Source organism: Melanerpes formicivorus, unplaced genomic scaffold (assembly GCF_026170545.1).
Source record: "Melanerpes formicivorus ecotype bairdi unplaced genomic scaffold, bMelFor1.0.p_v2 SCAF_64, whole genome shotgun sequence".
Classification (NCBI taxonomy): Eukaryota; Metazoa; Chordata; class Aves; order Piciformes; family Picidae; genus Melanerpes; species Melanerpes formicivorus.
In genome coordinates this window covers 2512982-2533824 of record NW_027142416.1, presented here as the reverse complement: position 1 = coordinate 2533824, position 20843 = coordinate 2512982, and the positions used below count along the sequence as shown (strand labels likewise).

The following is a 20843-nucleotide window of genomic DNA, read 5'->3' as shown; positions in this document are numbered from 1 at the left end:
CAAAGATAAAATATCAAACAGGTGCAGTTACAGTGACACGGCAAAAGTGTGGAGAGGGGAGGCTCTGCTTCTCCTTATATTTCACAGTATCACAGCATCACCAAGGTTGGAAGAGACCTCGAGGATCATCGAGTCCAACCTGTCACCACAGACCTCATGACTAGACCATAGCACCAAGTGCCACATCCAATCCCCTCTTGAACACCTCCAGGGATGGTGACTCCACCACCTCCCTGGGCAGCACATTCCAATGGAGAACGACTCACTCGGTGAAGAACGTTCCCCTCACCTCGAGCCTAAACTTCCCCTGGCACAGCTTGAGACTGTGTCCCCTTGTTCTGGTGCTGGTTGCCTGGGAGAAGAGACCAACCCCTTCCTGGCTACAACCACCCTTCATTTGCATCAGAGAAATTAATCTAAAGAGAACATACCACTGTACACACATTACTACCATTTCATAGGTCTGTCTACATGCTTTTCATTTTGTACAGCTGACACCTGAGCAGTTGGGTCTGTGGAAGAGTGAGATCAAAGAGTCATAGAATCAATCCAGTTGGAAAAGACCTGAGAGAGCATCAAGTCCAACCTATGATTGATGATGAATGAGAAGGGGCATCCTACAGTGACAGAGAGAAAGAGATGCAAGCTGTAATCCTTACAGAAAGAGGTTGAATTAAATGTGACATTCCACTGCCAGCTGAGTGTTGGTATTGTCTCTCTTAAAAACAAGATCCCACTGTATTTTTCTTGGAATACTGCTGAAGCAACCGACCTCCTCTTCTGCCACTCCTTCCTCCCAGTATTTTATTTTATTTTTTCCCCTACTATTGCATAAGTATCAAAATACCATCACTGAAGTTTTGGTATGAAGTGGCTGGACAGATGGGCAGAGTCCAAGGGCATGAGATTTAACACATCCAAGTGCCGGGTTCTGCACATTTGCCACAGCAACCCCATGCAGTGCTACAGGCTGGGGTCAGAGTGGCTGGAGAGCAGCCAGGCAGAGAGGGACCTGGGGGTACTGGTCGATGGTAGGCTGAACATGAGCCTGAAGTGTGCCCAGGCAGCCAAGAGGGCCAATGGCATCCTGGCCTGCATCAGGAACAGTGTGGCCAGCAGGAGCAGGGAAGTCATTCTGCCCCTGTACACTGCACTGGTTAGGCCACACCTTGAGTCCTGTGCCCAGTTCTGGGCCCCTCAGTTTAGGAAGGATGTTGACTTGCTGGAACGAGTCCAGAGAAGGGCAATAAAGTTGGTGAGGGGCTTGGAACACAAGCCCTATGAGGAGAGGCTGAGGGAGCTGGGGTTGCTTAGCCTGGAGAAGAGGAGGCTCAGGGGTGACCTTCTTGCTCTCTACAACTTCCTGAAGGGAGGTTGTAGACAGGCACAGGTTGGTCTCTTCTCCCAGGCACCCAGTACCAGAACAAGAGGACACAGTCTCAAGCTGTGTCAGGGGAGGTTTAGGCTGGAGGTTGGGAAGAAATTCTACACAGAGAGAGTGATTGCCCATTGGAATGGGCTGCCCAGGGAGGTGGTGGAGTCAGCATCATTGGAGGTGTTCAGGAGGAGACTTGACAGGGTGCTTGGTGCCATGGTTTAGTTGATTAGGTGGTGTTGGATGATAGGTTGGACACGATGATCTTGAAGGTCTCTTCCAACCTGGTTTATTCCATTCTATTCCATTCCATTCTATTCATCTTTGGTTTACAGAACACTGCTTACATTCTTTGTGCTTGTCACTTTTCAATTAATGAGAGAAGAAACTTATGAAGGGGATTGGTGGGGGAAGTCCATTCTTTGAGTATTAGCTACTTGCAAAGCAGCTGCTCATATGGAGAGCATAGTTCAAATTGTAGTCAGATTTAGGATGGGTTCAAGAAATTGTGTGTGGGTGTGACAAGTAAAAAAGGAAATGCTTGGTGAGTATTTTTATTTGTAATATGAAACCAAACTAAACTAATATTAGTAGGTATCAAATTCTGTGTGTTCCAGGACATCAGTTTCATTGGAATACAGAAAATAGTTCTGCTTATAGTGATAGCTCAGAAAATATAGCTGAGACATTACTGTACAAGAATAGCTGAAGTTGCAATGGTAGTAGCAGGGAGTGCATGATGCTGTGGGTGTGGGATGTATCTTTTATCATCATAGAATCACAGAATTGTTAGGGATGCAAGGGACCCCGAGGACTATCCAGTTCCAGCCCCCCTGCCACAGGCAGGGACACCTCACACTAAAAGTGTCCATAAAAATCTTTAGAGACACCCCCCCACACACACATTGGCCTTCATTAAATATGGTTGATGAAGAAACTTCCTGAGCTACAGCTGGCTTTAAAAAGCATTTCAATGCAGCCTTTCATATCACTCATTAAAAAAAGGGTATTGGAGAGTGAAAACACAGGCCACTGAAGCAGAGTTCTGGGTGCAGCAGGGAAATTTAGGGCTCCTTTGGCTATAGGGGAGCTGAATCCACTTCCACAATTTAATTCTGTGGAAGTATATAAAGCTGCTAAGAAAACGATGGCAAACCACCTGGTGATCCCCTGCAGGAAAAAGGGAAGAAATGAGTAGACCTATTTTCCGCCTCTTTTAATGAAGAAGGATAAAATTTGTGACAGAGGTACTCAGAGAGCAAAGGAATCCTTAGGATGTGAACATGGGCTGAGCAGTGAGCATTTGCTGTGTGGAACATGTCCTGTGAAGGTCCACAAGGATGAGCAGAGGGCTGGAGCTGCTCTGTTATGGAGACAGACTGAGGGAATTGAGGCTGTGCAGTCTGGAGAGGAGAAGGCTCCCAGGAGACCTTCTTGTGGCCTTCCAGGATCTGAAGTGGGCTCCAAGAAAGCTGGGGAGGGACTTTTGAGGGTGTCAGGGAGTGATAGGACTGGGGGGAATGGAGCAAAACTAGAAGGTTTTGAATAGCAGGCTGGATGTGTCTGTGAGCAACCTGCTGTAGTGTGAGGTGTCCCTGGCCGTGGCAGGGGGGTTGGAACTGGATGATCCTTGAGGTCTCTTCCAACCCTAACAATTCTATGATCCTAATTCCCTATAGAGTCACACAGAAGTTATTATTTCTTTGCATGGAGAACAGGACATCTTCAGAAATATGACAGCTTTTTTATTACAAACGCATATGTATATGTTATATATATTCCCTTCATCTGGAAAGAAAGAATAAACTGCAGCAGGACAGGCTGGGAGGTGATCCTTGAGGTCCCTTCCAACCCTAACGGTTCTGTGATTCCATGATTTCATAAGGCATACCCAGACACTGAGAGAGCTTTCAGTAACACCTACAGCACACCAAGGGGAACCAGGTTCCCTTTGGGTGAGGAGAGGAACAGACTTCACCTGTGGAAGGAAGAGTGCCCCCCTAGGAGGGGCTCACACCATTCTGCTGTGCCCCAGCACGCAGAAGCAGCTCAGACTAGCAGAGCTCAGTGCAGGGGTGGCACACAGCTGGAGGTATCAATGGCCCTTGGCAGCCAGCACTGGCTCCCTTTTCAGGATGTCTGTGGCCTCTCCTCACTTCACAAAAAAATAGAAAAGGACTTCTGCAGAACCTCCCACTGTGCAGGATGCTGCCACACAGAGAAATCAGACACATGTGACAACGCCACTCTGGAGGTACATGTAACAGCTAGGGCTCTGTCTCTGCTGAGAACATGGTTTGGAAATGTGGGAATTGCACCTCTTCCATAACACCAACATGAGATCACTTTATAAACATCCTTTTATTTCATCTCATGGACCCTTGGGAGAGAGGGGTTAGAACCCAACTTTGTGACCAGAGAAACAGAGGCCAAAATCATCAACTACTTGCTTAGGACACCAAGGATATCTGTGGCAGAGCCAGGGCAGAGAAATGTCCAGCCCAGAGCTTACCTGGAGAATCAACATCTACTTTCATAGAATCAGAATTGTCAGGGTTGGAAGGGATCTCAAGGATCATCCAGTTCCAACCTCCCTGCCATGGCCAGGGACATCTCACACTACAGCGGCTTGCTCACAGCTACATCCAGCCTGGTCTTCAAACCTCCAGGGATGAGGCTTGCACCACCTCCCTGGGCAACCTGTGACACTGTCTCACCACCCTCATGGGGAAGAACTTCTTCCTAACATCTAATCTCAATCTACCCATTTCTAGTTTTGCTCCGTTTCCCCCTTTTCCTCTCAAACCCAGAGCACCTGGACTCTGTTGGAATCTCCTCCCACCCCATGTGTGACCACTTGGCCCTCCACACCCACTCCCCTATTTAATCCCACCAGGAAAGACAGCAGCCTTAAGCTGAGCCCATCTGGGCTGAGGATCCTCCTCTCACCCTGGTGAGTGCCCGTGGTGCACAGTGGGTGATGGTGGTGGTGACAACAAAGGCTGGGGGGCCTGGTGGCCCCCCAGTTGTTAGGGCAATGATTGATGACTCCTCCAATCCCATCCATGGGTGCTGGCTGAGCTCCGCTGAGTGGTATCTTGGCTGGTGAGGGTCTTGCCCCCAGCTCTGGGCTGGGTGCAGTAATGGTGGTGGTGGAGCAGGAGCTGTTTAGTCATTTGATAAGATGCTAATTACACATTTTTTACCTGGAGGCTCCTGGAGCCTGCTTTCCTCCTTCAATAAATCTCTGCTTTTGTGCCTCATTTACAGACCATTTCTTCCCCCTCACTGCTGCTTTCCAGAAATGAAGAAGGAAAGAAGGAAAAAAAAACAATAAAGCATATCTGGAAAATGCACTGACTTATCAATCAGCTCTGAACAGGGAGCCTTCTTGACCCCCAGCCCTAAGATATTAGTAGATCTCGATCAAATCTCCTCTCAGTCTTCTCTTCTCCAGACTGAACAGCCCCAGGGCTCTCAGCCTCTCCTCATCAGGCAGTGCTCCAGTCCCTTCGGCATCCTGGTAGCTCTCCTTTGGACTCTCTCCAGCAGATCCCTGTCCCTCCTGAACTGGGGAGCCCAGAACTGGATGCAATATTCCAGGGGAAGTCTCAGCAGGGCAGAGTAGAGGGGGAGGAGAACCTCCCTGGATCTGCTGGACACCCTCCTCTGAATGCACCCCAGGACCCCATTGGCTCTCTTGGCCCCCCAGGGCACATTGTTGTCCCATGCAGAACTTGCTGCCCACCAGCACTCCCAGGTCCTTCTCCACAGGGCTGTTCTGCAGCAGATTCCCTCCCAACCTGTCCTGCTGCAGTTTATTCTTCCTTTCCAGATGAAGGGAATATATATAACATATACATATGTGTTTGTAATAAAAAGCTGTCATATTTCTGAAGATGTCCTGTTCTCCGTGCAGAGAAATAACAACTTCTGTGTGACTCTATATGGAATTAGGACCATAGAATTGTTAGGGTTGGAATGAACCTCAAGGATCAGCCAGCCCCAACCCCACTGCCATGGCCAGGGACACCTCACACTACAGCAGGTTGCTCACAGACACATCCAGCCTGGCCCTCAAAACCTTCAGGCATGAGGCTTCCATTACCTCCCTGGGGAACCTGTGCCAGTCTCTCACCACCCTCATGGGGAACAACTTCTTCCTAACATCCAATCTCAATCTACCCATAGAATCATGCCTTCAACCCCCCTCTTAACACCCCTCTCCCTCATCCCCCCTTGTTTTGGAGGCTGCAGTTCAGCTGGTCTTTCTCAACCTTTTGTTGATAAGTGCCATTTCTGTGCTGCCTGTTGCTAAGTATTTGGTGCTGCTCAGTCTCACCCTCCCTCCTCCCTCTCCCCCCTCCTCTTTTGGCAAAGGAAGAGCACAGTGTATTTCCAGCATATATACTCTAATTCCAGCCATGAGACTACTGTACATCTGGTGTTCTCAGTCTGCTCTGTGCACATGGCAGCAGGCTGCACCTCAGACAGGGGGACAAACGACTTGGCCCTGTGCAGGGAGGCACAGTGATGACCCCAGAAACTGCCACAGAGCCGTCGCCAGGGGCAAGATCCCCAGCAGCAGCTTGCTGAAGTCTTACCAAAACACAGGCACACGTCTCTGCTGTCTCTGTCTCTTCGGCAGCCCCGGAGGGTGGAAGTTGGTGCTTGGGGGGGTGTGTGTGCAGAGAGGTAGAAACACGGTGGGAGGTGGAACTGAGTGGATGTGGCTGATTTATGACAGGAGTTTCCTCTGTAGTCAGAAGGGGAATTTTGCTTGGTCACAGCAAGTTTGAACCCTCATGAAACAGTCTGAATCATTTGAAGTTAAAATAAAACAGAGAATGGAAGGGGGAGGGACGTGGCTGGGGCTTTTCTCTTCTCTTCTCTTTTCTTTTCTTTCCTGTTTTTTCTTTTCATGGCCCAAAACTTCAACACTAAAATTGTCTCCTTTGGTGCTGACTTCTTAAACGGGAATGTGATCCAATATAGTTCTGGTGTGCAAGCCAATGTTTGTTTTAAAAAGTTTCATTGTCTTCTCTTCCCTCTTCTCCCTCTCCCCCGTGCCCTCCTCCCCTCCCCCCACCCTGCTCTGCAGATTTACACTGACTGGGCTAACCACTACCTAGCAAAATCTGGCCACAAGCGGCTGATCAAGGATTTGCAACAGGACATTGCAGATGGAGTTCTGCTAGCAGAAATCATCCAGATCATCGGTAAGACCCGGGGCTGAGAGGAGCACTGCGAGCTGACTCCTCCCGGGGGAGGGGGGGGGGGGGGGTATATATAATTCAAGTTGAATGTATTTAACAATAAGATGAACCCTGAATAATGCAGTCTGACGGGGTCCATATGTCTCTGATATTTGTGTGGTTCATCCTTGCCTTAATTAAAAGAGATGTTTGTGTGAGCATGTTTGGAAGCGGCTGCCTAACCATACTTTAAATGGCCAGAGCTGTATCTTGCACACTTTGAATTGTCAGAAATGAATGCTCCATTAAGCCATATGTCTCCCATGTGTGCATTTCGTTACTTGGAGAGCTCATACTTTCTGGGATGCCTTGAAACTGTATCCTGACCCTGAAAAGACAATTGTGGAAGGTTTCATGTCAGCAGTTATTTTGCAGGGGGCTGAAGAATTAGCAGCGACCTCCTTCGCACTTCCCCCTTCGCGTGATTTGGCATGTGGCAGCAACTGCTGCTAACCAGAGTGTTGTTACTGTACAGCTGAGCTGCACTTAGAGAGCAGCTCTCTGTCAACAGAGCCCTGGGCACTTCAGTGCTCTGTCTTTTCTGCTCTTCTTCTGGTTTCGGGTTGTTGGGGGTGGGTTTTGGTTTTTTTTTTTGCTTGTTTTTGTTTTGGGCTTTTTTTTTTTTTTTGGCCAGAGAGAGGAGAGGAAAGTTTTATCTGATTGTTTACTTCTGTTTTTTTCTCCTCACTGTTTTTGTGTAGCAAATGAAAAGGTTGAAGCTATCAATGGCTGTCCCCGGAGCCAGTCTCAAATGGTAAGACTAAAATGCAATTTTCATCTGTGTTGGCGCCTCTGCACTTTCCTACAATGCTTTTAAATATGGGATATTTAGGCTGTAAATATTCTGTCCCACATTTATGATAAACTCCTAATTATCATCTTGTGTACCTGGTAGTTTTGGGGTTTCCCCCTTCCCCCCTCCCCCCATATGTTTTGTGTTTTTCACTTCATTCCTGTGCTTGCTAACTTTGGGTCTCGAGGTAGCCCAGCAGCAAAACTTCACTTCTAATTAATCCAGAAGTGCCTCAGCAGACCTGGACTTCTGATGAGCCACTTCATTTCATTTTCAGTTCATTTTCATTTCATTTAATTTCATTTCATTATTTCATTTCATTTCATTTCACTATTTCATTTCATTTCATTATTTCATTTAATTTCATTGTTTCATCATTTCATTTCATTTCATTTCATTTCATTTCATTTCATTTCATGGTTTCATTTCATTTAACTTTTAATTTTCCTTTAGATTTGGGTGGGTTTGTTGGGGTATATTTTTTCTTTTGTTGTTTTATTTTTTTTGTTTTAAGGGCAGTAAATCCAAGAGTAAATTTTTAAATGGAGTCTTAGTGTCTGGAAAAGTGGTATGATGAACAAGGCTTGCCAAATTATTTTTGAACATAAATAGCCTTTTTGGATTGTCCACTGCAAAGTCCAGTTAGATGCACTGACTCCAAGACTTTCAGAAATAGCACTTTAGTCATATAGGTCTCTGAGCTATAGTTGGCAGCTGCTTAAAAGACATTTTAATACTCTCAGGCGAAAAGCATTTTTGTGGCTGTGATTCATATGGAGTCTTATTAATCTCCCTCTGTGTTTGTGGCTAGTCAACTGCCTTTAAGATAAAGCCCTCTTAGAAGGCAGTGGAGCTGGCAGGTACAAAATCTGAGCCTCAGGAACATCATCATGCACTGACTGAGTAATTTGCAGTTCCAAAGGTGCTCCCCTGTGCTGGGGACTTTGCCCTCCTGCTCACATCTAAATAGGATGTGGATAAGGTGCACGATTGTCTGGCTGGCAGGGGCTTTGGAGTCTAATGGTTTGGATGAGCTTGCATGAGGGCAGACTGCTGAAGCTGGAATTAAAAGTAGAAATGGAGTAAGAAAAAAAAAGAAAAATTGCATTCATTCAGTGCATTTTTCAAAGGGGGAGGAAAGAATTTCAGCTCTTTTTTTTTTTCCCTTTCTTTTCTGCAAAGCTGCAAAAGGTGAAAGGGAAAATGAAGAATTGAGGCTCTTGGTTCTCACCTTTCAAAAGAATTGCAGCTTTACAACAGGTTTTGTTGGTTTTTTGTGTTGTTGGGGGTTTTTCCCCTCTGGCTTACAGGATGTTTGAAACAGTCCACAGTTAGAGTAGCAGAAATTTCCTTGATAATAGCTATTACTTTAATTACTCATATTACAGCAGCACCTAGTGGCCCCGGCTGAGAATGTTGGGAACTCCAGCACGGACCTCTAGTGTTACACAGATAAAGAGATAATCACTCTCTACTTCAATCACATTAAAGCCCGCCATTCCAGACAGGCAAGGCAAGTAGGGAAGGACAAAAGCACAGAAAAGTTGGATAATTTCCCAAGGTTCTGTAAGGGGATAGTGACCAAGTAGGATTGCTGAGGGACTCCCCACCCTGGTGTCTGTTAAGCTTCATTTCCATGACAGTCGAGCTGCAGAGAGAACTGCTCACTCTAGCAACGTTTTGAGTTTTAGCCTGGAGAAGAGGAGGCTCAGGGGAGACCTTATTGCTCTCTACAACTCCCTGAAGGGAGGTTGTAGCCAGGTGGGGGTTGGTCTCTTCTCCCAGGCAACCAGCACCAGAACAAGAGGGCACAGTCTCAAGATGTGCCAGGGGAGGTTCAGGCTGGATGTTAGGAAGAAATTCTTCCCAGACAGAGATTGCCCATTGGAATGTGCTGCCCAGGGAGGTGGTGGAGTCACCATCCCTGGAGGTGTTTAGGAAGAGCCTGGATGAGGCACTTGGTGCCATGGTTTAGTTGATTAGGTGGTGCTGGGTGATAGGTTGGACTCTATGATCTCTGAGGTCTTTTCCAACCTGGTTGATTCTGTAATTCTGTTTGCTTCTCCAAAGAGACAACATTGGTGTACGTTCCCTGTTCATAGGTGAATCTTGATGGGTCATAGGGATTCTGCATTTTACCTCTAGCTCCACTGCAGTTATGGGGAAAGCAATGCTGATGTATGATGCTGCAACAGTACCTCTTTGTGTCTGTCTTCCTCTTCCTGTAACCACATCTTTCAGCTCAGCCAGGCCAAAGGCTGTCTCTCAGGTACTCTGATTGTCCCAGTCCAAATGATCTTGTGCATAGGCATACATCCCATTTCCCACATTTAGCGACTTAAACTTGATGGAATTTTTCCTCTCTACAATCTGATTTTCCTGCATCTTGACATTCTAATTTTACACTGCTGACTTCTTCAGCTGAGCTTGGAAATTAAAAATCTAAAAGTAGTTCAAACTTTGCAGCTTTCCTCTCCACAATACCTCAGTGACTCCAGGTTTTGAGTTGCCTCTCCATTTGTTTTCTTCAGGTTGTGCACTGGTCTAGCCTAGCCAAATCACAGAATGTTAGGGGCTGGAAGGGACCTCGAAAGCTCATCCAGCCCAACCCTCCTGCCAGAGCAGGGTCACCTGGAGCAGGTCACACAGGAACACATCCAGGCAGGGCTTGAATATCTCCAGAGAGGGAGACTCCACAACCCCCCTGGGCAGCCTCTTCCAGGACTCTGTCAGCCTCACAGGGAAAAAATTCTTCCTCCTGTTTCCATGGAACTTCCTCTGCCTCAGCTTCCACCACTGCCCCTTGTGCTGGCATTGGACACCATCTTATCCCATTTTCAGCTAATTTCCCCTGGAAGTGCTCAGTTTTGTCAGCCCACTCAGTTAATGATAGGCCAGTTCCCTTCTGGGAGCAGTGGATTCTTGGATATTTACAATGTGCAGGGGAAAAAAACCAAAAGTGTGGTAAAAGCTGATTTTATGTTTGAGATATCATAGAATCAACCAGGTTGGAAAACAGAGATCATCAGGTCCAACCTGTCGCTCAACACCTCCTGACAACTAAACCATGTCTCCAAGTGCCTCATCCAAGTGGTTTTTTAACACCTCCAGGGATGGTGACTCCACCACCTCCCTGGGCAGCACACTCCCATGGGCAATTACTCTCTCAGTGAAGAACTTTCTCCTCACCTCCAGCCTAAACTTCCCCTGGCACAGCTTGAGACTGTGTCCTCTTGTTCTGGTGCTGGTTGCCTGGGAGAAGAGACCAACCCCCTCCTGGCTACAACCTCCCTTCAGGTAGTTGTAGATGGCAATGAGGTCTCCCCTCAGCCTCGTCTTCTCCAGGCTAAACACCCCCATAATATGGCAGTAGGTAGCAATGTGTCCTGTCAGGATTTGTCAGAGCATTAGACATCAAACCTTCAAGAGCATGCTTTTAGCCCTCCATTCACCATTTTCCTTTTAACATTGTTAGTTAATAAACCAGGGAAAACCTTTCCACCCCTTCCCTTCACGTCTATTTTCCTGATCTTTGCTTTCTTTACTTGTAACTAAGGAGAAATGCTTTCTGTATTCATCTGACATTTGATACTCTTCCCAGGAGGTGATGGCTAAGACATTTTGTTAGCTAAAAAGAAGCTAGAGAGTACTGACTTGGGGGTGAGCATGCTCCAAACACTTGATATCCCCTGTAGATGATATTGATATAAATTCATAATGAATCACTGCTAATATTGCCAAGTCCTTTTCCACTCACTGTTTGATTTTCCACTTGCCAATGGCTTCATCTTTCCAGGCATTTTTAAAGGCATCTCATTTCAGCTGCTACCTTAATGTGTAGACATCTTTTCATGTTTCTTTTAAATATATATAAAATACTTATTTTTTTCATTTTCACAGAATCACAGAGTGTTAGGGGCTGAAAGGGACCTCGAAAGCTTATCCAGTCCAACCACCCTGCCAGAGCAGGAGCACCTAGAGCAGATCACACAGGAACACATCCAGGCAGGTTTTGAATATCTCCAGAGAAGGAGATTCCACAGCCCGCCCTGGGCAGCCTCTTCCAGTGTTTCTTTGTAGTTAGGTCTATTTCAGTGTCTGTGATGACTCTCTGGTCATCTTGGCAGTGATATATAAAGTACTTGCAGAGAAGCTGAACTGGCTCCAGAGGTCATAGTTCATGCAAAACAAAACCTGTGCAGCCCAGCAGAATCCAGTGTCTTCATAGTTAGCTTTACCTCCTGGCAGTCATTATGCTCACACTTACTATCATAGTATCAGTCAGGGTTGGAAGTGACCACAAGGATCATCTAGTTCCAACCCCCTTGCCATGGGCAGGGACATCCCACACTAGATCAGACTGGCCACAGCCTCATCCAGCCTGGGCTTAAACACCTCCAGGGGCAGAGCCTCAACCACCTCCCTGGACAACCCATTCCAGGGCTTCACCACTCCCATGCTGAAGAACTTCCTCCTCACATCCAGCCTGAATCTCCCCACCTCCAGCTTCATTCCATTCCCCCTAGTCCTATCACTACCTGAGATCCTGAGAAGTCCCTCCCCAGCTTTCTTGTAGGCCCCCTTCAGATCCTGGAAGGCCACGATTCGGTCACCTCAGAGCCTTCTCTTCTCCAGACTGAACAGCCCCAACTCCTTCAGTTTGTTCTCATAGGAGAGGTGCTCCAGCCCTCTGATCATCCTTGTGGCCCTTCTCTGGACACCTTCCAGCACCTCCAGATCCCTCTTGTAATAGGGGCTCCAGAACTGGAGGCTGTACTCCAGGTGGGGTCTCACCAGAGCTGAGTAGAGGGGGAGAATCACCTCCCTTGACCTGCTGGCCACACTTCTCCTGATGTAGCCCAGGATCTGATTGGCTTTGCGGGCTGCAAGTGCACACTGAGAGCTCATGTTGAGCTTCTCATCCACCAGCACCCCCAAGTCTCTCTCCTCAGGGCTGCTTTCCAGCCAGTCACTGCCCAGCCTGGATTTGTGCCTTCTGATGTCACACAGGGAATTGGGGAACCTCAGATATCCTGGGTAATCTATTAGTTCCTATTCAAATCTGAGGAACTTTAAATAAATGCAGTGTGGTAAAAAATATTTTGCTGTTTCTCACAAATGCTTTTAATGAGGATAACAAGGATTTAAAACTCTGTATATTCTAACATACATGGTTTGCCTTGTGATGTAGAGTCTTAGAATCATAGAATGGTCTGGGCTGGAAGGGACCTCCAAAGCTCATCCAATCCAACCTCCCTACATTCAGCAGGGACATCCCCAACTAGATCAGGCTGCCCAGGGCCTTCTCCAGCCTCTTGTTCTGGTGCTGGTTGCCAGGGAGAAGAGACCAACCCCCACCTGGCTACAACCTCCCTTCAGGTAGTTGTAGAGAGCAAGAAGGTCTCCCCTGAGCCTCCTCTTCTCCAGGCTAAGCAACCCCAGCTCCCTCAGCCTCTCCTCACAGGACTGTGCTCCAGACTCCTCCCCAGCCTCGTTGCCCTTCTCTGGACACGTTCAAGAGTCTCAATGTCTTTCTTAAGCTGAGGAGCCAAGAACTGGACACAGGACTCAAGTTCAGATTGTTTTTCTTCTTGAACATATTAAAAACATCTCCAGTGTTTTTTTCCTCTAAACAAATCATAGCAAATAGAAAGCAAGCATACAGTGTCAAATTAAATCAGTCCTGGGGGTTGCCAGAGAAAATGCAGGAGAATCAGAAACTGTTGGCCTGATAATCTTTATTGTGGTGACATCTGCAGTGTTGTCCTTAGAGAACTTTACAAAAGTGATGTTTTATTCTCCCCTCATGCACCCTACAGTCTTTTTAGCTACATAAGGAGTAAAATGCATTCAGAGTTGCCAAAGATTTTTATAATATCGCTCCTCAAGTTGAGGTTTTTTTTTCCTGCAGAGATTAGTTCTGTCTTATTAGCTGCTTTTTCTTCCTCAGAATTATCTCCTACTACTTCCCATGAGAGCTGTCCATGTGCAAAAGCATCCTTAGCAGCAGCTGGTAGCAGTAGTTTCCTCATGGTTATCAAAGGGATGGAGACCCTTCTGATTAACAGGGGTTGAATTTGATGAAGACTGGGTTTCATTTTGTTAATCTTACCTTTGGCACACTTTTCTACCAGTTTGTCCATATATGCCTCAAAGGAAATTGTTCTGGTTTAGGATACAGACAGTCCAACAGAGGGAGCTGAGGTCAATAGACATGCAGGACTTGCTTGCCACATCCTGGAAACCAGGAGGCTGGAAAAGGCATTGGACCTGTAGCACATTGTCAAGTGGATGTAAAAATCTGCAGTTAGCAGAGCTGACACCATCCTGAGTGAGCAGATATGAATGAATTTAGCAAGAAGAAGGTGGACTAAGTCTCTGCTGAAGTAGTGAATATTTTTGTCCTCCAGGGAAGGAGCCTCAACCACCTCCCTGGGCAACCTGTGCCAGTCTTCCACCACCCTCATAGGAAAGAACTTGTTCCTAACATCCAATCTAAATCTGCTCTGCTCTAGCTTAAAGCCACTGTACCTCGTCCTGTTCCTTTGCAAACAGTCTCTCTCCAGCCTTCCTGTAACCCCCTTTAAGTACTGGCAGGCTGCTCTTAGGTCTCCCAGGAGCCTCCTCCTCTCCAGGCTGAACACCCCCAGCTCCCTCAGCCTGTCCTTGAAACAGAGCTCCTCCAACCCTCTGATCATCTTTGTGGGCTCCTCTGGACCCTCTCCCTCAGCTCCATGTCCTTCCTCTGCTGAGGGCTCCAGACCTGCACACACTACTCCAGGTGAGGTCTCAGCAGAGCCAATTTGGCAGAATCACCTCTCTGGCTCTGCTGGCAATGCTGCTTTGGATGCAGCCCAGGCTGGGATTTGCCTTCTGGGCTGCAAGCTCACACTGCCTGCTCCTGTCCAGCTTCTCATCCACCAGCACCCCCAAGTGCTTTTCCTCAGGGCTGCTTTCTCTCACCTCCTCTCCTAGCCTGTATTGACAGTGAGGATTGTTCCAGCCCAGGTGCAGAACGCTGCACTTGCTCTTGTTGAACCTCATGAGGTTCCACTGGGCACCACCTCTCCAGCTTGTCCAAGTCCCTCTGGATGCCATCCTGTCCCTCTGCTCTATTGACGATAGGTGGAAACTACTACTTGTGCCAGAGTATGCCTGCCTGAGAGTATGCACACTTCCATTCAGTGTGGACACCTGCCTTCAAACTCCCTGTGACACAGATGTTTTGGGCAGACACTGTTGAGTAGCATCCCTCAGTATTCAGGAATGTCAGTAACCAATGGCAAGAATCTCAACATTAACATTCTGTGTCTAAATCTATTTTTCTTTTTGTGAAAAGCAGGAGAACTTTATATAAACTAAGCATTACAAGTTCTAGTTATCTCCAAAGAATTCCTCCTAAAAATGTGTGGAGTATGGTTACATGGCGCTCTTTGAGAAGTGGAACCTCCTGTGCTGTAGTTTCTATCCATTGCCCCTTGTCCTACCACAGAGTGCAACTGAGCAGAGTCTGTGCCCTGCCACTTGACCCCCAGCCCTAAGATATTTATAGACATTGATTAAATCCTCTCTCAGACTTCTCCTCTCCAGACTGAACAGCCCCAGGGCTCTCAGCCTCTCCTCACCAGGCAGTGCTCCAGTCCCTTCAGCATCCTGGTAGCCCTCCCTTGGAATATCCCCAGCAGATCCCTGTCCCTCCTGAACTGGGGAGCCCAGAACTGGATGCAATGTTCCAGGGGAGGTCTCAGCAGGGCAGTGTAGAGGGGGAGGAGAACCTCCCTGGATCTGCTGGACACACTCCTCTGAATGCACCCCAGGACTCTATTGGCCTTCTTGGCCACCAGGGCACATTGCTGTCCCATGCAGAACTTGTTGCACAACAGCACTCCCAGGTTTTTCTCCTTGGGGCTGCTCTGCAGCAGATCCCCTCCTAGCCTGTACTGGAGCAGTTCATTCTTCCTTCCCAGGTGCAGGACTCTGCACTGATCCTTGTTGAACCTCATCAGGTTCCTCTGTGCCCAGTTCTCAGTCTGTCCAAGTCTCTGAATGGCCTCACAGCCTTCAGGTGCCTCAGCCAAGCCTCCCAGTTTGGTATCCTCAGCAAACTTGCTGAGCAGGCTCTCTGTCCCCTCATCAGTGTCACTGATGAGGATGTTGAAGCTGTGTACCTTTTGTAACCAGGGTATGCACAGGCTCCAGAGAATTGGTAAGCAGGAATTTTGTCCTTTCTGTCACCTTTGTTCCAATACAGATTGAACAGGGAAGCTTTTGCCTTGGGTGCCCTTAGCGTGGGTATCTCCAGTATCACCTGAATCTTCCTTTCTTCTCTGCAAGTCTCCCTCTCTGCCAGGTGTGTTTTAAAGGACCTGGTCACCCTGTTTGTATTACAGTGGGAGCCTTCTTTTACAGGTTTTCCCATGCAAAGTAAAAGATCCTCTCTTCTTGGAGAGCTGCTGCCTCTTGGAGCGGACCTTAATCTGCCTTCATTGAAAGTCTGCACTTGAATTTCCATTCCCATTGATGAGGGCAGAATTTGGACAACAAAATAAACAAACCAATAAATAATTTAAATGAATACATACATAAATAGTTTTTAAAGTGCTGTTGATAACTGCCCATGTTGTCCATGCCTTTGTGCAGCCTCGAGCCAGGGTGTTACCCAGAGGGAAGTTTGATAAGGACATTTTGCCCTCAGTGTAGCTGTGAGCTCTTCATGTTTCCCAGCTCCCAGCAACTGCAGTTCTTCCTGGGACTTCGTAAGTGGTGGCAGAAGTTCCATGCTCTCTATTCCTTGGGAATAATTTGTCATGGCTTTTATGTTCTTTGATGTCCCTGCTCCCCAATTATTTGCTTGCCAGTTACTTCTGTATTTCTGAATCCAGCTCTTGTGGTTTGGTGGAGCAAAGCCTCGTGCTTTCAGGAATGTGAGTAAGATACTCATTGGGGCCACACTAATGACAAACACTTACTTGTAAGTCTGTCCTCTCCTGCCTTGCAGCAGTGACAGCCCTGGACTGAACTGGGCGAGGCTGATACAGCTCCATTCTGAAAGGATCTAAGCAAATGCTTATCCCTGCAGGATAAGCACTCCTCAGCAGGACAGAGACTCAGATTTCCCACTTTCTAAAGGTAGTTTGAAGCAGTCCCCTAAGATTTTTTACTTTGCTAGCTATGTTTTCTGAGATTTCTTACTAGGTAGGTGATTGATGTTCAGCTTCTACTGGGATTCCCAGGGAAGTGCCCAAGAATGTCATAGCCAGGAGCATGTTGTAGTTATCCTTCTGAAGTTCTTTTCCTGGACAAGTCCTCTCATTTCCTAGGCAGGTTCAGAATGGGAATCATCACCACTACCATGCCCTTCCCTGTTGAGCACACATTTTGCTGGGTAAAGCACTGGCTGGCTAGGCCCAAAGAGTGGTGGTCAATAGAGTAAAACCCAGCTGGCAGTTGGGCACAAGTGGTGTTCCTCAGGGCTCAGTGTTGGGACCACTTCTGTTTAACATCTTTATTGATGACCTTGATGAAGCTACAGTGTGTCAGAAGTAAGCTTGCAGATGACACCAAGTTGAGTGTCAGTATTGATCTGCACCAGGGTAGGGGGGCTCTACAGAGGGACTTGGACAGATCGGATCCATGGCCAATGTTAACAGGAGGAGCTTCAACAAGGCCAAGTGCCAGGTCCTGCACTTGGGGCAAAACAACCCCAAAAGCTGCAGTCTTGGGGCAGTGTGGCTGGAAAGCTGCTGGCAGAAAGGGACCTGGGGGTGCTCATGGACAAGCAGCTGAAGAGGAGGCAGCAGTGTACCCAGATGACCAAGAAAGCCAAGAGCATCCTGACTGGGATCACCAATGCTGTGTCCAGCAGGAGCAGGGAGGAGATTGCCCCCCTGGGGCTATGGTTTAGGGGTGACCCTTGTAGAGTAGGGTTCTGGGTTGGACTTGGTGATCCTGAGGGTCTTTTCCAACCTGAATGTTTCTGTGATTCTGTGATTGACTGTTCCAGGGGAGACTTTCTTGCATGTGTTTGACACATCCAGCCACCTGCACATTCATTATCCAGTCTGTGTTGTACACAATGGCTTCAGAGCATTTACAGTTCATTTGGCATTCACTTGGTGTTCAAGGTGACAGTCTCACTGAGATCTCCCATATCTCCTTGATTGATGATAGGAATATAACTTCTAAAACTCATTTTCCTTTAGCCCCCACTCCAGATTTACAGGACCCTGAAACTTATTCCTGTGGTCTGAGAAGCCTTGTGGCACATAATTCATATGTGATGTCCTGGAGCTCAAAGCAGTGAGAAAAGATGATCAAGCATTCTCTCCATGTGTTCATGTCACCACCTAGAAATAATAGGGATGACCACAGGAATATGTATGAATCCTCTTCCATGTGTAGGGAAGTGTTAAGCCAGCACAGGTTACAGCTGAATGTGTTTGATTTGCTCACATTTTGGAAAATGAAGTAACTTAAAACTCTTGAATCAGAACTGCAGGACAGACTTTAATAAGCTAACCTTCAGGATTGTGCTTTCACTGTTAGCTTCAGACACCAGCAGACCCTCTCTGTAACTTTGTGTGTGCCTTACAAGGAGCCCATGGCTTTGCTGTGTAATCTGGCATCCTAAAAGTTAGAAATAAAGGGAAGAGTGAGGGTCCATCTAAAGCTGTATTATGGGAATGATTGTAATGGTATGAATGGAGGCAGTGAAGGCATGAAAACAGGACAGAATGATGAGGGTAAGGATGTGAATATTGAAGATGGTTGTCATTCAGGGAGGAAGGTGCTGGAATTCTGGTTCCAAGTTTTGATGAGAAAAGATTGTTAATGTTACCAACAGAGCCATCTGGAGCAAGATGAGAGGCAAATTTTTGTGAGACCCCACACAGATACTGTGTCCAGCTCTGGTGTCCCCATCACAGGAAGGACACAGAGCTGCTAGAGCAAGCCCAGAAGAGGCCACAAAGATGACCCAAGGGATGGGACACCTCTGCTATAGGAATAGGCTGAGGGAGCTGGGGGTGTTCAGCCTAGAGAAGAGAAGACTCCGAGGGGACCTTAGAGCTGCCTTCCAATACCTGAAGGGATCCTCCAGGAAGGCTGCAGAGGGACTTTTCGTAAGGGTGTCTGGCAATAGAACAAGAGGGATTGGTTTGAAGCTGAGGGAGAGTAGGGTTAGACTGGATCTTAGGAAGGGTGAAACTCTGGAATAGATAACCCAGGAAGGCTGTGAATGCCTCTTCTCTTGGGGGTGTTCAGGGCCAGGTTGGATGAGGCCTTGAGCAGCCATGTCTAGTTGAGAGGTGTCCCTGCCCATGGCAGGGCAGTTGGAGCAGATGATCTCTAAGGTCCCTCCCAGCCTAAGCTATTTTATGATTCTATGATGATTCAAACTGATAGAGGAAGAATTCTGACTGCTTTTGTGAACAAACGCTAACATTTCTAAAAGTTCTAGAAATGGAAGAGGAAAAACAGGTGGGATGAGAGCTGGACAGACAAGCAGAGTAACATTTGCCTTTTTTGTGGGAGGTTAAATATGGCTTTGGGTTTGGGTTTTTTAGTGAGGGAAAGAGGAAGATACAGAGGATGAGAAAACTGCTGCAAATGTTAGGAATAGAATCACAGAATCAATAAGGTTGGAAAAGACCTCCATGATCATCAAGTCCAACCTGTCACCCAACACCTCCTGACAACTAAACCATGGCTCCAAGTGCCACATCTAAGCCTTTTCTGAACACCTGGAAGACCAAGGATAGTTCACCTGCCAACTGGCAGCAGAGGCAAGGTACAGAATGTCACCTGCCCTGCCCACCCCAGGCAGCAGCTTTGGAGGGAGCAGCCCAAAATGAAGCCACAACTGTCCTGAGCTTCAGCTTGACCCAAACCCTCCTCTCATCTCCTCCTTGGTCAAAACCCTCCTGAGCTCCTCCCTGGCCCAAATCCTCCTCAGCCATCCTCACTGAAGTTGTGTTCTGAAGAAATCTGGGGCCACTGATGAAGATGACACCTCCAGCTTAGACTTGGTAGAGAATAAAAGAGGGGGAAAATCATCCATCCTGCCTACTGAAGTTATGGCTTTGGAAAGGAAGGGCAGAAGGAAACCAAATCATCACTTTTTGGATAGGATTGGAGTCTGGTTTGACCTTTTTGTTAGGCCTCTTTACATTGCACTGGAACAAGCAGTTCTCTTTACGTCCAGAGAAGGTCTGAGGACATTAAAAGAACCACAGGATTTATGGCAACTGCTGTTCACAGAACAGCTCAGAGTTACTCACTCACATCAGGCAGTGAGACACACATTCCCCTTAGCCACTCGCATTGCACTGTCTGAAGTCATCAAAGAAAATGCCACAGGATTCCATCCTGGATGCAGTTTTACTCCTCAGGAAGATGTAAATTGTTCATTAAGTATAAACTGTAGGTGGTTATTAGTCTCTTTTTTTTTTATTAAGTTTACAGGTTTCTTGTCCTATTTAATATGTGGAATCACAGGAGAAAAACTCATGTGGGTGTTAATGAAGTAATCATGTCACAAGAAGTGCTTCTGCTGGGATGATATCAGTCAATAAAATCTACTGAGAAAGTAGGTGAGGGTTGGTTTTGCTTGGTTGGGGCTAGGCTTAGGGTTGTGCACATTTTGCTTCTGTAGACTGCAGTTCACACTGCTTCCTTGTAGTTTTCCCTACTTCTCTGAAACTCTCCTCCCTTTAATCAATAGCTAAAATACACCAGTACTTCCATGGCTCTGAGACAGATGACACCAAGCTGAGTGGTGCTGTTGATACACCAGAGGGACAGGATGGCATCCAGAAGGATGTGGAGATGCCAGAGAGGTGTTGCCCAGGTGCACCTCATGAGGTTCAAAAAGAGCAAGGGCAGGGTTCTGCACCTGGGCTGGAACAATCCTCACTGTCAGTACAGACTGCAGGAGGAGGTGAGAGAAAGCAGCCCTGAGGAAAAGGACTTGGGGGTGCTGGTGGATGAGAAGCTGGACAGGAGCAGGCAGTGTGAGCTTGCAGCACAGAAGGCAAATCACAGCCTGGGCTGCACCCAAAACAGCATTGCCAGCAGAGCCAGAGAGGTGATTCTGCCAAATTGGCTCTGCTGAGACCTCACCTGGAGTAGTGTGTGCAGGTCTGGAGCCCTCAACACAGGAAGGACATGGAGCTGATGAAAAGGGTCCAGAGGAGGCTCACAAAAATGATGAAGGGGTTAGAGCAGCTCTGCTACAAGGACAGGCTGAGGGAGCTGGGGGTGTTCAGCCTGGAGAATAGGAAGCTCCAAGGAAATCTAACCGCAGCCTGCCAGGACCTGAAGGGGGCTACAGGAAGGATGGAGAGAGACAGTTTGCAAAGGCCTGCAGGGACAGGACCAGGGGCAATGGCTTCAAACTAGAGCAGAGCAGATTTAGATAGGG

At 47.4% G+C, this 20843-nt stretch overlaps 1 protein-coding gene across 1 annotated transcript in view; it reads left to right on the top strand.

The window, feature by feature from the left end:
* NAV3 (neuron navigator 3) overlaps positions 1-20843 on the top strand; it is a 247750-nt gene that overhangs the window by 78446 nt on the left and 148461 nt on the right. The window contains exons 2-3 of the mRNA XM_068162432.1: positions 6477-6594; positions 7332-7384. Of these exons, the coding sequence (XP_068018533.1) occupies positions 6477-6594; positions 7332-7384 (171 nt within the window). The remainder of the gene's footprint in view (positions 1-6476; positions 6595-7331; positions 7385-20843) is intronic.